This window comes from Grus americana, chromosome 3 (genome assembly GCF_028858705.1).
Source record: "Grus americana isolate bGruAme1 chromosome 3, bGruAme1.mat, whole genome shotgun sequence".
NCBI lineage: Eukaryota > Metazoa > Chordata > Aves > Gruiformes > Gruidae > Grus > Grus americana.
In genome coordinates this window covers 8,417,369-8,435,245 of record NC_072854.1, presented here as the reverse complement: position 1 = coordinate 8,435,245, position 17,877 = coordinate 8,417,369, and the positions used below count along the sequence as shown (strand labels likewise).

General features: G+C 42.6%; 1 protein-coding gene across 5 annotated transcripts in view; it reads left to right on the top strand.

The window, feature by feature from the left end:
- Positions 1–17,877, top strand: part of KLHL29 (kelch like family member 29) — a 409,152-nt gene that overhangs the window by 377,498 nt on the left and 13,777 nt on the right. For 4 of the 5 annotated variants that reach the window (XM_054822071.1, XM_054822074.1, XM_054822070.1 and 1 more), the window contains 3 exons: positions 395–575; positions 9,214–9,407; positions 17,676–17,820. In XM_054822071.1, the coding sequence (XP_054678046.1) occupies positions 395–575; positions 9,214–9,407; positions 17,676–17,820 (520 nt within the window). The remainder of the gene's footprint in view (positions 1–394; positions 576–9,213; positions 9,408–17,675; positions 17,821–17,877) is intronic. The other variant, XM_054822072.1, reaches the window with a different exon arrangement.

The window sequence follows — 17,877 nt, the reverse complement described above, 5'->3', positions numbered from 1 at the left end:
TGTGTCTTGCAAGCCAAGATAGGCTCTGCCTCCTGACACCTTCTTGTAAGTGTTGCAGTAATTTAATGGACTGGAAGTTATTTATGAACACTGGAAAGGGTCTATCCCCTTATGTACATGTCCCTCGTAGTCTGACATCTTGATTTCTTCATGTCATCTTATGAAAAAAAAAAAAAAACCAAACCAGCCTTTGGGGCACATGAATAAATGACACAGATATGCATCATCGGAACAGATGCTCAGTATTGAGGGTGATTTATTTTAATTAGTCAAATGTCATTTGAAGAGTTTTTACTTTGTAACTGGCTTTGATTGCTGTGTGCAAAGCTGCTGCCGTTCCAGGATCTCACGTAATTCTCCCCTTTTCTTTCCCTCACCCGCGCGTCGGTGCCAGGCGGCATGGAGTCGGGTGTCACGCTCGCTGATGTCTGGTGTTACATGTCCTTGCTCGATAACTGGAACCTCGTGTCCCGCATGACAGTCCCAAGGTGTCGACATAACAGTCTGGTGTACGATGGGAAAATTTATACCATTGGAGGGGTCGGTGTGGCAGGCAACGTCGACCATGTGGAAAGGTAAAAAAAAAAAAAAACCAAACCCATGCTGTTTGTTGGAGCTTTTTCTTCATGCTATGCTAAAGGACCTTTTCCCTTTTAAAGGACACATCAAATGGGCTGTATGTGTTAAAATAAGCTTTTATAATAGCTAAGAAAGGAGGAAACTATGCAGGATTAGATTTCTTTTTAAAGCTTCAGTGGAAAGCATTGTTTCAAAACCAAAGACGAAAGCTGCCAGTTTGTTTGCCGGTTTGCTCAGAGGAGGGAAGAGAGGAATTAAGCTTCTTTGGACACTTTACACAGATTATACAATGAACTAATAAACTTCCTTTGAATTTAGTACTGATTAAAGTCTTTACAGATCACAATAATCCTTTTTCTTTTCCTTTTTTTTTTTTTTAACCCAAAATAAAGCAACAGCAAAGTAGGTTTCTCACATGCACTCTCCTGGTAAAACACTTCAGCCTTGACCTGGCTGGAAGGAAAATCCTCCCTTTGGTGGTCTTGGCCTGGGACTGGGAGCTGCCAAGCTCTGAGTAAAACAACCGATAAATGAAAACAGTTTTGAATTCCTGGCCGACAGGGACTGAATAAAGATGGGCGAGAATGGAAATTTCTCTTTTCAAGAAGATTCCAGATATAAAAGTTTTCCTTTTCTCACATGGAACCTAAAAAAAAGGAACAAAAGCACACAAGAAACATTTCACAAAGTAGAATTCCAAAACCAACTAATTTCATGTCAACCATAACGTTCAATAAACCCATAAATTTTATATGCATATCAATGTTTTCATTAAAATATAGAAACCACTTCAAAATGCAGTATATAAGAATATTCCATTCCAGAAAGATCAATACAGCCCTAGCCTTAGCCAAACACTTAAAAATGCATCATGACAATAGATTAATGATACATTTTTTGTGAAATGTTTTTCCTTAGTGAATCTGGCAACGAAAAATAAGAGGGTTTTTTTCTTTCTGTGAATTTTCAGTGCTGAATGTGAATACTTCTTCAGCAACATTTTGAAGCAGGCAGTTCCCAGTAAAAGTTGCCTTAATAGATGAGCCAAAAAAGGGATAGGTCATTAAGAAAGATTTGCAAAATAAATTAAAAAAGAACATTTTTCAAAAGGTTGGGATTAAAGATGCTTTAAATCTATTAATTCTTGATTTTAGTGCTGCAACATTTATGTTCCATTTATGCAGGGGGTGTTTATTTTTTCATTTAAGTAGATACCGTAAATACCAAAACCTGTATTAAAAGTTTAAATAATGTTTCAAAAAGTCAAACAGAGGAAATGAGGAAATGCCAAAAAATCAAGTTTCCTTCTGCCAATCTACTTTTTGGTACAACCTTTAATCGTGCGATCACATCTTTTTTTCCCAAATGATTTCTGCCTAGTTCAGTTCATGGGACAGACCAGTTGTTTGGGGAATGTATGCATGGTCAGGGAGATCCTGTCTGGTGCTGAGTGATCACCATTCTCATACAGTTTTGTATTCCTCCATGTTCACACATTTGACACTATTTTGCTTAAGAGGGACAAGGATTTGGCAAAAGGAAAGGATGTGTGCTGTGGGACAAGGTCAGCAGGTAGCCTTCCCTCCCAGCCCGGGCGCGGGCTGAAGAACTGATGTTGGTGATGATGCTATCAGCAAGTCAGGGAAATGCAGACAGTGAGGAATGAATGATAAATCATAGCAGTGAATGCAACATGGGAGCGTTGCTTCCCTCCTTACTCTGAGCTTAAGGTGGGCACTGCCCTTGGGACTTGCTTTGAAGAAATTCTCACCAATTTATGCAGATTTTTTTTTTCTGATTTCTGATTTCATAGAAATTATGCTGTTGTGGATAGGTGTCTTGATATATGTCATCGATTCAATGATCTCTTTTAATTTTTCCCAGTCTCAATTCTTTCTCTGCTCTGATTCTCGTAGTCTCTCTCTAACAAAGCATCCAAAACATTGGTCAGTCGTGTGAACCCCAAATCAAGCAAAGGCTCCCCCTCTCCTTCCTTCGCATCTCAGTCATCCAAGCTCTTGCCACAAGTGACATTGCAGCCTGCAAAGTCACGCTCAGGCCCTCGGCGTACCCTGCGTGGCTCCGTGAGAGCAGCCGTGCTGGTTTTCAGTCGGAACAAGCCCACCAAGAGACTTCTGTGTGGGAAAGGGAGCAGATTTCCTCCCTATCATTTCAGCGCACGCTGTCTCAATAAGGATGTCCTGTCATGGGGATTTGCTAAACCCGTGGTTATAATTAATCTGCTATTGTCTATAAAGTGACTTGTGAGACACAGCCATGGAAAAACATGGCCTCTTCTGGGTTATGCCAAGAAATGAGAGAGGTTTGGGGATGTTTCCTTTTTTATTCTTCATATTAAAATGACAGTGAGGATGGATGCCACCAAAGCGTGGCATGGCTGAAGCTGCACATTTTGGAAAGGACGTTTCAGGTTCTGCTGTTAGAAATGCAGGTGAGAACAAGCTGACCCTCATAGCTGTACGGAGCAAAGTCAGGCCTTTTCAGACAAAAGCATTTCCCATTGGGCCCGGCAACTAATTTGGGCAAGCGTTCAGGAATTTAAATCACTGTACCCACTTTTGCAAACAATGAGGCTTTCTGAATTTGGGTTGCAACTTTTAAAAAAACCACAGTAAAATACAAAGTAAAGCCATTTCAATTGTTCGGTTATCTGTTGCCTTATGTGCAGTTAATACTCCCTTCTTGACTGTGCCCTCTGTTTCTTTTTTCCCCCCATCAAGAGCTACAAGCGACCAGATCTCTCCCACCGTACTTCTGTGTGGGCTGCACATTGTTCTTCAAATATTGTGTTGCTTTGGATGAGACACTGAGATACCATCTCTCAGGAGGGGGGAAACCTCTCTGTCATTCCAGCGAGTCTTACAAAAGCACTGTATTAAAATCATAAAAAAGTTACATGATCATATGCTCCAAGTCAGGTGATGCCAAAAATTACTTGTACCTCTGAGGTTAACGTTGTTCCCTTCAGTGTTGAATTTCAGGGTCATGTGCTCTTGGATTTTGGATTCTTTTTCACCCCAAAGGAGGCTTCTGAGGTTATAGCCCTGTTACCCACCCAGACGGACTATGCCACCAGTGTGAAGGACAAGGCACTGGACGCCCTCCCTTGCTGGGCCACCTACCACCTTCCCTCGTGCACATGCAGCTTATCTTTCCTGACCACGTTTCGCTTTCTGCTTGCCCGGTTAGCTCAAGCGTGACCATGCCCAGCTTTGGCCAGGTTTCCATGCGTTTCACTGGCGTGGTGGAGGACACGTCTGCTGTCCAAAGTGACGTACCCTGACCTCACCAGTTAGCAGCCCCAGAGCAAGGAGACTACAGGGTGTCTCGCCGCAGCAGGTCTTTGAAGATGGAGAAAATAACGTTTTCTCCCAGTTTCCTTCTGGTTCTCCACCTGTTGTTCCTGGAATTCTTGTAATATTTCGTCTTAAATGGTTAAATCTTACAAAGATGGTTTTATTGCATTTTGTTTGTTAATAATAGATGTCAGACCGTAGTAGCTATACATGCTGCCACCTGACTGCACCTCATACATCTGCTCACCATCAGAAAGCATTAAAGCAAGAAGGGACCACTGGCCTCCCAGTGATTTATGGCATCAGCTCCTGTGCTCCTCTCTCCGTGCATTTGGCTGTGTCACTGATGCTGAAGGGTGCAGCCTCAACCAGAAATTCTGGTGCCACTTAGATCAGTGGGTGTTTGCCCATCCACTTCAACAGGGCTGAGATTTTTTTACCCTTTATCTGCCATTTGTCTGTAAAAAGGCAGTAAAAATTCCGGCTCGATGGATAATATTACGGGACTATCACAAACAGACGAGTAGGAGTCATTCATTACTCATCTTAAAACAATATGCATGTGCCAGAGGGTCTGAGTTATAAGTCCATTTTTGTGGCTGTACATGGGTATGTGTTCAGGGAGAGTTATGTTTTTGGAATGAGTGTTTAGGGAAATAACAGCACGGCTGCAGTTCTCCATCAAGCCCCTCTGGCAAGTTTCTGCGTGACAGGGAGCGAGTCATTAGGTGTTAGGCGAGAGGGTATTACACTTTCTGTCTTCTTCTGAGATATGAGTTGAGTTGGGAGGCGGCGAAATGAAGTGGATCCACGAACTAGGTTTTTAGATAATGGATGGGCCCTGTAATATATGCAATTTGAGAGCCGAGAAGACTGCGTATGCTGACAAGACAATGTATGTGACTAAAAGTGTGGAAATGTGGGTGCTTTGTGGTTATTATCTGTTTGAAGGACAGAAGAAGATGAATCCCCTTGACCTGACAGCACTTTTACAATAGGGTTGTCTAAAATTGGGAGATTACTTCAGCTGGCAGTGTGTACTTGGAAGACAGTCTAAAATATTCAATGTAAAGAATAAGCTTTATAAGCTTTAGAAACTACTTCGGAACCTACTGGTTTATTGACATCTTAAGAAAATTAAATATATAGCCTTGTCCAAGGATAATTTCTTAAGCCCCTCAGAACAGTCAGAAGAAAATAAAAAAGGCAAAAAATAGTAATCCATTAATGTGATTTTAAACAACATGTGAATCATTTGAAGAGCAGATCAATATGACACTGTACAACTTTATTTTAAATAGCAGCTTTCCTGCAAACAGAATTAAATAATGTATAAGAAACTGGAGGGTGCATGTCTGTAAGCAGCTGACTGTGATGTAAGAATTTTATAATGTGAATAAATGAAGATACTCATAAGGCTGTTTAACCTAGAAGGACAGAAATTAAGAGACTGAGGAGAAAAAAAATACTGTTTTCAGGTACCAAAGAGATCAAAAGTCAAGAAGGCAGAGAAGCAAACAAGCACAGCTTGAAATGAAGGGGGTTCTGCTGTTAATATTGAGGCGGTAGGGAAGGAGCAAGAAAGGAGGCGTTGAACAAAATGAGTGAAGCAAGAGGAGGATCAGGCACACAGATGAAATCCTGAGAGTGGAGAGCTGTGAAACCCAGCGAGGTTATTTCTGCCTGTGCTCCCTTCAAGCCTGGGCTGTATTTTCTGCTGAGTTCTGATCATTTGCCATATCATGGTATATAAATAATACATAAACCAGAGGATAGTGACTGCACAAGGGTCAGGTGAGACGGCAGTGCTTGGTGCACGTGAAGCGCCACGCGTGGAAAGTGCCACGCTGATGTCCGCAGCACAGCAGGGCCACGGACCACAGGGTGGCAGGGGCTGCGCTGGGGGCAAAGGCGTGCAAGGGCAGCCGTGTAAAACCACACGTGAGTCTGTAGCATGCAAGGACTGCAAAACCAGGCATCAGTCGTGTGAAAGGAGATGTCCTTGAAGTTTCCGGTTCAGCAAATTGGATGGGTTTGCTAGGCCCATAGCCAAGGACCGGCATGGACACGCCAGGACTGGAGGGAGCAGTGGAGGAGAGGGAAGAAAAACCTTTCCTTGGCTCGAAGCCAGCTCCCATTAAGTTTCCATCTACGGCTTCAAACAGGGGAATCAAATGCAAAGCTTGACTAATGGAAAGAGATCAAAGTGATTATTCTTTAAATCAGTTCCCTCCCCGCTGGCCCTTGAGCAGAGCCGGTGTTAAAGGCAGCCGAGGAGCCCCGCTAGCACTGGTGGCGGTGGAGTGACGGCAACGCTGGAGATGACGCGACAGATGGAAAGGCCCTAGGGCAGAGAGGTAAAGCAGGTGTCATTATTTCCTGTCCTGGAAGGTTACAAATATTCAACTTTATTCATTTTTAAATCAATTTAGTTAATCTGGTGCAAATCCTTGTGTGAACACATTAAGAGCCGATTTGAGGTACACCAGAACGATGGAAACCTGCTGCCTTGCAGTGGGAGACTTAAGAAGCTTAGACTACTTAGTTTATCCCATGGAAGGTGAAGAGGTGACTTTATTATTTTCTGCAAGTCCATACATAGAAGAGAGAGATTTGATAGTGGACAGCTTTGTAATCCAACAGAAAAAAAACCTTATTTCTAGTGGGTGGGACCTGAAGCAAAACAGAGACTAGAAATCAGGTCTACAGTTTTGCAAGGAGGGAATGAACCAGAGGAAAAAATTCCTGGGGAATGGAGGTACTTGATGAACAGGTATCAGGAGGCCTTGAAGGCACCAGTTTCTCTTCTTTGGCCCCAGGGTTAAGTTAGGCACTTAAGAGGATTGCTTCACTGAGCAGCCCGTGTGAAACCCACGTTAGATGTCTGTGTTAGGTGGACAAGGGCTGGCTTCCACCTGCTTTATGGTTCACTGATTTTTTAAAACAAATGACCCTCAGGACAGGACTGTTTTTTTAAGCTGCCCCACTTTCACCTATATCCAGTACATTTGCAGCCCTTGGCTTTGAGCAGATGAAGTGCAACTGGTCATTTCTGGTTTCCCGGTGGCAGATGAAGGAGGGCAGAAGACTGAAAGATCAGTTCTGTCATCGTATAGCATAAACATAGAGCGGCGAAAAATTTGGTCTAGGGTACCTGAGGTCCCAATAGTGAAATTCATCCAGAAAAGGGACTATTGTCTTTTTTAATTTGAACCCTTCTCCAGTATTCCTATAGACATGGTCCTCCACCACACCTGACTCCCAGCAAATGTGAAGGGCATAACCCTTCCTTCCTGAAAATTCATTAGGATGATCAGAAAGTCATTGGCGCAGGAACGTATCAGTCTTGGGAACTGTGGTCTGCCAGGTACTTCTGCCCGTACCGCAGAAGGCAGCACGGCTGCTCACCATCCCGTCTCAGACCACTCTGGCCACAAACCTTCCTGAAGTTTGGATTAACAGTGGTGCTAAGTCAGAGTGGATGGTGTGAGACAATACGTATCAGGTGACAGATATAATTTATATCTTAGAAGGAACTAGAAAGGCACGTTAGGTCAGTTCTCAGCTCTATTTCTTTGCCTAATTTCTAACCAATTCTAACCAATGTCTTAACCAGTGTTTATTAATACAATAAGACATCAACAGTTAAATTACCAAGCCCCAAATGACTACAGTTAGCAAAGCATAACCCAAAAGCAGTGTGTGAAACTTTATATTATGCGACATTTTTGCATATCTGCTAGGATGGGCTGAGTGCTGCCCCGAGCGCTGTGGGCAAACGCAGGAGATGCAGCATCTGGTGCCTTACCTGGAGGAGCTGCTTGTGCAATCAAACACGCATCTGCAGGCGGGTTTGGTACCAAATGTTAAGAATCAGCCCAATATAGGTGTGTTGCCTCAAATGCTCCCAGCACCATGTTGTTTAATCTCGTTATATTTCTCCCCTTTGATCACTTCGTTGTAGATGAATTTAATTTCTCAGTAACTAATTTAGAGCATTGTACAAGGCAGTTCTCCATGCTCATTATAAGGGACTTTCCTTGTCTTTTTTAGTTAAAGTTTGCCTCCCTCTTGCTTTTGCTTCATTTTATGAGTCTGTTAATTACTTTCAGTTATATTACTTGGAAACTCATTAATGCATTTTCATTAAGCACATTATTTTGTGCTGTTTCTCCCATTTATATCTTTTGTCCCTTTTATTTTCCCCAAGTTTGGGCAGTGAGAATTTGATGGACATGTTGCAAAGGCAGAATTCCCCTGTCGCTATATCTTTTTTTACAGATCGGTTCATGGCCATGGATTCATTTCATGTTTGCATATTGCATATCACTAATATTAAGAGCAAAAGCCCTGAATGGGTGATAAGGGCTTCTGTTCTTGCAGTAAACAATTCTGAATAATCACTATGCAGGAAACTCCTATTTGACTGAATGTGCCATTACATGGAAATATAGAAGCCTAAAAATCACATTATTTTCCACTGTCTCCAGGACTCATTTTAGAGCAGCTATTTGGATCACTGCCACATTATCTTTAAAAAAAAATGACGTCTGTACTTGTGACATTGTCTAAAATGAATCTTCATCCATGGATTATTAACTGCACATACCTTATGGTCAATGGCTTAATTAAATCAGATACTGATGACCTTAAAACTAATTTAGCACTTTCACGCACACTCTTTTCTGTTTGCTTCATGTCAAATATAGACATGAAATCTTATTCCAGCATTAACGTTTGTGGCGTACTGCAATGAAGCACAGTAGTTAGGTTTGCACAATGAAAATTAAATGGAAGCAACTTATTCTGGCACAAAATGTGTGTCGCTGGTCAGTTCACTAGAGTAAAAAGAGCTATCGTGTTACATTATGTTGCAGGTGAGATGTGTTCCACAAGCTGAACAACTGAAGTATATTAACAGTTGCCTGCCTGCGGTTGCTATTGGATATCACTGCACTGATTTGCAAGAATAATCTCATTGTATACTCATTAATAGAAATTAATTAGTGGAAGACATCTCAACAAAGATGTCCTGAGTTTCTTTAGCTTGGACTATAATGAGATCTGAGAGGCATATACAGAAAATAGAACCAGCTTTCTCTGGGCTTTTCGCAATGTTTTAGAAGCTTAGAAAAAGCATTAATTACACTGTTTACCAAGCGGTTGAATTTGTAGGACGTTAAAAAATACATTTCCACCTCTGCTTTTCTTCTGCTTGTCAAGCTGCCTTTCTCTTATATCCCAGTTTGCTTTCTCTGCCTGTCTGTCCTGCCCAGCATTGCATCATCTCAGCTCACTCCGGTTTCTGTTGTCCTAGGTACGATACAATAACCAACCAGTGGGAGACTATCGCTCCTCTGCCAAAGGCCGTTCATTCGGCTGCTGCGACCGTTTGCGGTGGAAAGATCTACGTCTTCGGTGGGGTGAACGAAGCCGGCAGAGCTGCAGGGGTCTTGCAGTCCTACATCCCTCAGACTAATTCCTGGAGTTTCATAGAGTCTCCGATGATCGGTAAGGGATGCGTGGTATCAGAGTAAAGCTGTGTTACAACGCAAGTCTTTGTACTACAGGTATTTTAATGACTTTGCAGAAAGCAAATGAGGTGGAGGGGTGAGGGGAGATATGTTTACCCAGATTGGCAGGAAGGCATGGTATATTATACCAGAGAGGCAATTATCTGGATCTTTACTGAAGGCAATTGTCACTCATTAATACAGCTAGTTATCACTAGAAGTGATGAGTTCAAAGTACAGCAGAAAGGAAAGCAGTTATTACATATGGACAACTAGTAATTTTAGATCCAAAAAATGGCAAAGTGCAGTGAAACTTCATACTGGCATCATGTGTCGCTCCATGCGGTTTTACAACACCGCTCAGTTAATGAATGATTACTCCTGGGTTTGTTAGAGTGTCGCCTGTCCTGTGGGAAATGGCAGTCATTCTTAACGGGGATTTATCAGTGGTGTCCAAAAGCATACGTGCTTCAGAGGCTGAAATCGAGACATGTAGATTATTAAAACTGTGTTTATTGGTTTATGATGTCGCTGAGCTCACCAAACATTTTACAGAATAAAGAGGAAGACAAGAGGCCAAACTTTCCAACGTACAAGCCAACATCATAGGTGCAGACTTCCTTCCAAAGTTAAGGTAGCACTCAGAAGATTGCAACTTATTGCTTTCCATGGCAATTGGCACCCTGAGTGTTTAGACTGCTTTTGGAAATGAGGTTTAGCTTTCAGCTTCATGAGGACGTTACTGCAGGGTGACAGCCAACCTGGGCCACCTGATCTGTGCTGGGTGGCTGTGGGCAGCCTTCTGTCTGGCTGTAAGGTGCTCAAAGAAACAGCGCTTATACAGTCATCACGGAGAAGCTGCTTTGGGTTGACTTGCTTTTGCGTCCTAGAATCATAAAATCGTAGAATCATAGAGTGGTTTGGGTTGGAAGGGAACTTTGAAAATCATCTAGTCCAACCCCCCTGCAATGAGCAGGGACATCTTCAACTAGATCAGGTTGCTCAAAGCCTCATCCAACCTGACCTTGAATGTTTCCAGGGATGGGGCATCTACCACCTGTCTGGGCAACCTGCTCCAGTGTTTCACCATCCTAAACCTCTTAGTCACATTGAAACTGTGACGTGAGGTGTTTCATTTAAAAAGACTCATGGTCTCAGTATTGAGCCTGGTAGAGCAATAGGAGTAGCCGGTAATAAATTGCAGAAGTACAGTTCTAAGGTATTCAGGTAAGGCCTAAACATAGCCAGAAAGCTAAAATAAGCTGCTTTTCTTATTACAGCTTGTTACAATTATTATTAGATCAGGTCATGAGGAGCTGGTACAGCCACGGCTGTAGCCTCCCCTGTGCAGCCAGTGCTGCTGCTTTCCGACTCCCTTGCTGCTGTTTGTGTCCAGCCTAACATAACATGACATGCATATGATGCAGCATGAAGCGCCCAGCGGGAGGGCGTTAACCGGCAAAAGTCATGTTTATGTAATACAGCGGTGCAAACAACCCTATTGCCTGGCTTTTTCCATCACACGGCTCCAGCTGCTGCTGTTTATTTAATCCACTGACTGACAGTATGAGGTTTTCCTGTGCTCAGAGTGTATTGCAAAAATGAATGCATTATGCAAAGAGGTATTCCTTTTCTTTACCAAAATAGTACAAGTGCCATAGGAGCTAAGAAATCATTCCCTGAGCTTGTTATACTGTCTAGCAGGCATCAACACCACGCGTGCTTGGAAAAAAATCATCCAAACCATCCAGAGTTGGGTTTGTCATCCATTGTTCTAATGGACACGTACTGTTATTTCCTAACAAAAATACATGAAAGACAGCAGTGAAGTTAAAAGATGGTATTTATATTTTGGTGTAAGCAAAGTTAATTAGTTAAGCCGAAGGCATAAAATACATGATGAAATGCAGAGTTGCTGTGTGTCTTTGTTGGGAAATGTGTAATGTCAATTTATTTGCAAATAAAGTAACACAGAGCCTGAAAAATTGCACCCCGGTGGAGAATGTCTGGGAAACCGAACTGATGTGATGCCTGATCATCTAACAGGCTGTGGGAATACTGGAAATATACTTTAATTTCTCCAGTTCTGCAAGAACCATAGTATCACCTGTATTTGTAAAATATCCCTCAAGAACTGGATGCTACGCCAAGTGTGGTACAGTCAACATTTATCTAAAACAAAGAGGGAATAGAAGGAGTCTTGGGGTACTTTTTACAAAATAGAGCTGAGATAAACCCTGATATGATCACTGCTGGGGTGCCTTTGACAGCCTCAGAGCCTTTTTGTGTTGATTTGTGAATTCTTAAGGTGTCTCTCTGAGCTAAGTCAACTGAGGCATCTTGACGGCAATTTGTGTTGCTTAAGGTCACCCCAGTGATCAGTGAAACCTGTTTGACCTCAGATAGGACAATGGATTATTTAAAAACACCTCAAGCATGCTCAGATATGCAACTGTAGATGCACATGTTGAAAGTAGCTGAGGTCTGTGGAGATTTTTAGATCAATTGTACCTGTTTCAATTCACTGTGGTATTTTATGATAGTGAGTTGAACACAGCATGGCACGCATTTGAACCCAACAGGTCCATCTCTTCCAAAGCATCGTGTGCCAGCCTGACCCAAGGCAACACTGGTATCAGCCATGGCAAGGGGGGTGGGGGCGGCAGCCATTTTGTGGCTAATCTGAAGGGAGGTGAAGCAGGCTGGATACTGACACCCTGTCTGTGCAGAGGAGATACGGAGTGGGGACCAATAGCACATCCATGCAGGTCAGCCCCTGCTCTCTTCTGCTTGGATTTCTTCTAGGAATAAGCAGTGAATTCAGTCCTAGTTTCCATTTATTCTTTAGCCTTCACCTACCAGGAGGTGTTGGAACATGGATGCCTGCATGCAGTAGGTAGGACACTAGGACCACCAACACGTTGCACATGGATGCTTTGGTAGTCTTTGGGCAGGTGTTGATTACACACATCTGTGTTTGGAGAGGGTCTTTCTCAGTGTCCCGTCCTTTGCCTCGCCTCCATCTTCGCCACCTTCGGAGCCAGCAGGTGTTCCTGCAGCAGCACAGCCCACAGCTTGATATTACTGGAGCTTCCCAGGGCTTTTTTTATAAACCACCTTGCACATCCCCTTCTTGTGTTTTGAGCTCTAGAAGTTTGCTGGTGTTGAGCCAGTGTCCTACAACAGTAAATGAAAAGGGCTACATACTTGCAGCACCTGCTTTTCCATTTCTTGCCAGGCTGTCCTATATAGCTCTGCTAAAAATGTATTTCATGCCCAGCTTCCTGTGGTTTGTCTTATTTAACAAGATGGCCATAGACATGCTGAAGTCAATGACTGTAAGTAAACTTAATTATCTTGTCACTGCCTTTTAGTTCACTTTGTGCCTTCATGCCAGGGCACTAAAATATACCTTTTTTGATACCCTGAACAGTCAGTGTCTGTACCGGTGAAATTACAAGTTTTTATTAATGTTTCTGGATTGTAAGAAAAACAGTGTTGAATCATCACCACTATTAAATTTTCAAATCTGGTGAAAATTATGGGAACACAGAAGTCAAAAATCTATGAGCATTTCTGGTTTCTAATCCAAATATGTAGTTCCTCACCATACCGTTTACTCCTGCAGTCATATGTCCAACCAAAGTGGAACAAACAGAGAGAGCTAAGAATGCAAGAAATATCTGGAAAATGGCGTTAGCAGCATCTGTGCATTTTTACTGCACTGTCTCATGGCTTATTTTGGTTAAAATGCATAATCATTCCCATTAATTTATTTTTGGACTTTACTAGAAAAAATCAGGTGTGTGTCTTGGCCTGTCCCTCTCCCCAAGGCCAATAGTTGCGTAACTGTGTGTCAGGTTGGCCAGCTCTCACCTAGAAGTCTCAAAGCAATGAGTGTTTCATGTCATCCTTTAATGTATTTTTCTTCCCATGACTAGTTCTTAGTGTTTTTCCCACTTGCAAGCTTGAATTTTACTTTCCTTTGCCTCACTCATCTCTCCTTGAGTGGAAAAAACAATTCTGAATGGAGGATATGGAACTGATTTTTCCACTCCTTGATGTGTCACCCCTCCACATACTTACTCTGTCCTCTACCCAGCAAAGTCAGTACTTTCGTGTTTGCCTTTCATCAGGTGTCTTCGCCTTCACTTCCTACCTCCACTTCATCTCAGTGGCCATGCTTTGTCTGACTCTCTTCAGTTCATCAACATTTTGCCCATAAATGTGATGCTGAAACTGCCCCACAATGGCATGAGTGATCCCTGCCACACACACACAAAATATGGTTTTCACAGTTGAAGAGGATCAATTCTGGGGTCTCTGAGGAGGGTTTGCTCAAAGATCATTGGGGAAACCATCGGGCTGTTGTGTAATTAGGAGAGATCAGCTAGCAGGAGAGCACCGTGCCAGGAGCGCTGACATCTGAGACGCTGCTGTTAATTGCAGTATCTGCACCTCAGCCTCACAAGCTATGTTAAGGATCAGACTGCAGTCTCCCGGCGGCTGAGGGATGTTATCTTACCCTTTACTATGTCATTCTTGAGCTTGTCTGCATAGTATTCAGGGAGGGGAAGAGGCACTTACTATTAAAATAGATTTAGTTTCTATTAACTAGTCTCCTTTCTCCAATCTGCTTGATCATGTGCATCAACCCCCCCGCCAGCCACCCGTGCCTGCAGGGAGTCCCTTTGGTTGGCGTTATATCTGGACTGGTGGCATGCCCACATTTCTTCCTCCTGATAAAAATGTTTGACTAGCTTGGTTTTAATCACCTGTTTCCATATGAAGTGCTGCTGCCATTCATTTTAATGCCACTTCAGGCTCTGACTGAGTGCTTTACTGGAAGGCAATGTAAGATCTTTAGGCAATCGTGGAAGAGAAAGCAGAACTGTGCTACTTGACCATGTAATGTACTGAGAGATACGAGAGCCACAAGACACAAGACAGCGCGCTGTCGTTACCAAGTGAGGAGCACACCCGTGGGTTAAATTATCAACCCCCTGTGAAGTACACCCCCGGCTCAAGGGTTGGCGTTGAGTGCATACCCCTTCCCGCAATGACCTGTCGCTAGAATAGAAATACTTGCATATTTTCCTACAGCAACAGCAAAGGAGAATGATGTTATGATGTTATCCACTCAGAGAGAAGAGTACCTTTTATCTATTATTTCCTTTACATTTATTGTGCCTTTTAATCTCAAGTGTGCTTGCTGTCCTGGACAAATCCCATTTAAGATTTTCCAGCCTGAAATGGATTACTATATCCAACAGCTCCAACACTTGAATTTTGGAGGGAGAAGGAGGCTGGTTTTGTGTTTCCATGCTTCCTCTCCCCTTTCTTCTTTTCCTCCAGCAGGCTTTTGAAATAACCAATGTCCCTGCTGTATCCCACAGTAAGCCTCTGACCCATAGGAGCTCATGTTCGTGCCCAGTAGCAGTGACCAAAGCGCCCAACCAGAACATGCTTTTGCAAAATGAGGCTCCCCAACCAACCACCTTGCACTATGAGCATGTTAAGGACTTAGAGCAGCAACAGAAGTTGGAGTCTCCTGAGTGTTTGCATGAGGTTACTGAGCCCTGGGAAGGACAACAACAAGGGAAGAGTGTGGGTAGCACCTGGGATGAAGACTGTTAAAGACTGAAGGTGGTCATCCACACCTAAGTAACAGGAATGATGGCTTGAGTTTTCCAAGCTCCCTGTATCCGTGAACGTTTTCTGCCTCCATGGTAACAAAACAAAAATAAACCCCACTGTTTTCTCTCTACCTGTCTCTGGAGGGGTGTCCCTCGTGTCTTTCTGCCGTATCTTCATCAGGATCAGGAGAATGCTGTGAACTTCTCCCTTCCTGAAAGAAACAGCAAAGATTTCTCTGTATCTTAGGCTTACTTTGTACTAATTTATGAAATTGTAGCTAAAGTCAAAAGCAGTAAAAAGACAACGGATAGGTGATGCATTGAAAAAATAGATGAGAATGAAACACAATTGCCTCTTAAAAAAAAGAAAGAAAAAGAATATCAGACTGTCTGCCATTTGAAAAGAAAAAAAAAAAGTCACTGTAAAAATAACCAAGGGGTTTCCCTCTCTTTCTTTAACAAAAAGGAATGTGAAACCAGTGATTCAGTCTCCTGAGAAGTCGCTGTTTCTGCCTTGAGGGAGCCCCAAATAATTTCCCTGTGAGATTTGGGACCTGAGTTCTTTTTTTTATGCGAGAGTTTCATTATCCTGCAAAATAGTGCTAGTCGAAGAGAAAAAAAAAAACAGGAAGATGTGATAATTAAATATGGAAAATTTCTGATGAGTGTCTTAACTGGAAAAAATGTCACATATGCAAGTCTGATTTGGAAAGGGATGTGAGACGGGTTGTTAGGACAGATAAGTCTTTCTGATGAATTATAGTGGCTTAGTGGCACTGAGAAGAAACTGAATACTCCTTGTTCTATTTTCTGGATGAATTAGTTTCTTCCCATCTGTTCCCAAGGATCAGTGACATTTTCCTAATACATCCGTAGTTTTTTGACATATGCCTGTAGATACTCAGGGTAATAGGAGCCCAATTTTAACCCCTAACATGTTTTGTCTGTTTTCATGCTGGGTGCTGCACCCCTGGGCATGCACCAACGTGGGGTGAGATGAACTGAGCCAGACCACCCCATGGCCATGCTGGAAGAGCAGCAGACACCAAAAAACCCATTATTTTTCTTCCAGTTTAACCAGTTCAAACACCAGTTAAGGCAATTACCTCTCTTCTGGAGACGTTCATCAGCTTTTGCTAAACTCATGTCACATTAAATCTCTCATTAAACATTTAATGGAATAAGGTGGGTTTACAAGAACCTCAGGGTTACAACGCCAGCTGTGCAAGAGGTAAGCAAATGCCGATGGGTTTAAACCCATCTCTTTCTGTGTTCGTAAAAGGACACAGTCGTAGTGTTATAGATCTGGGAGGAACATACAGACCCCTTCAACATTATGGAGAGGCTGTTAGGAGAGATGGAAGGCTGTAGTAAAGATGATATCGCATCTCCTCTCCCCGATGCACGCTGCCCCCGACTCCCCGCACTCAGGAGGAGGGTTGCAGGGGCTGAAGCTGGCAGGACTGTGTCCAGGCTGATTCTCTGCTGGAGACAGAAGAGGCTCAACCTTTTCCGATTATATAAAAATGCAGATTTTTGGAGAAGTTTTAATATATAGCTACATATGGATAATTTTTATGTGTCCCCTGATGCCAGGGTAGCCACCCAGGGTTCACACTTCAAAGGGCTTAGGCTCTTGCTTCTTAGCAAACTGGTTGTAGGGCTTATTTTTACTCAAATAAAGCAATGTATTTTCCCGTCTTTTGTTCCCAGACACTGCTGATATTGGTTTCACTGAAATGTTGATTAAAAAAACTGTATCGCATCAAGACAGACACCATCATGAGAAATTTCAGCCCAACTGGCTCATATTTAATAATGTGCATATGGCGTGCTAGCAGCATACGGGACAAGTCAACTAATTAAATTAGAAATATTTTATTCGATAATTTATGGTTAGTTTTACCAATATTTCTAATAATGGTGCAGCTAAGACAAGAGTTTTAAAGCATTCTTGAAAACTCCGATTGAACGTGACTTAGGATAAGGGACTTGTTTAATTCCAAACCCCAACTTCACAGACTTCATTGTTAAAGCACAAGACCGCTTGGAGGTACTTCACACATCGGAAAATAAAAGTGCAGATGAATTTACGAGACAGATGAAGGGGGGAAAAAAAAAGGTCGGGTCTCAGAAAGTCTTCTGGATTATGTGGTTGACCTTCCCACAAGCAAAAGCAGAATACAAAAGAGAATCAACTACTGGATATTATTAAGGGTGTCTCTGTGCTGTGGGTTTCTTCTGTACTTAGGTGCTGCACAGGCATGGGAAGCATCTGAGTTAAAATTTGCAGCAATTCAAAATTCTGAAACAACTTGACATCTTAATTTCATGTGTAAGAGTGGAGCTTTCACGGTGACTCCATTAGGCTTCAGGAGAGGATAATTGTACTTTTACCAGTTTAGAGGGAGGTGCATACTGGGGGATGAAGGACTGATGAACTTTAAAAGTGCCTTTGAGAACTTGGAGAGAGAAGAACAAAACCAGGAAAGGTTTCCTCATTTTTCTTTCCCTAGCCTTGGAGGTTTAGAGAAACGTGATTTATCTATAAATAAGGGGAATGTATAAATAAAAAAACAGTCTCCGAACCTGAGCCTAAAACTGATCTCAGTGTTGCTTTCCATTGACAGATAACAAATATGCTCCTGCAGTCACTCTCAATGGGTTCATCTTTATTCTTGGAGGAGCTTATGCACGAGCAACCACCATCTATGACCCAGAGAAAGGCAATATTAAAGCAGGTCCCAACATGAACCACTCCAGGCAGTTCTGCAGGTGAGAAAAACCATTAAAACTGAATTACCGGTGCCTTAACATTTTTTGCTGATAAAT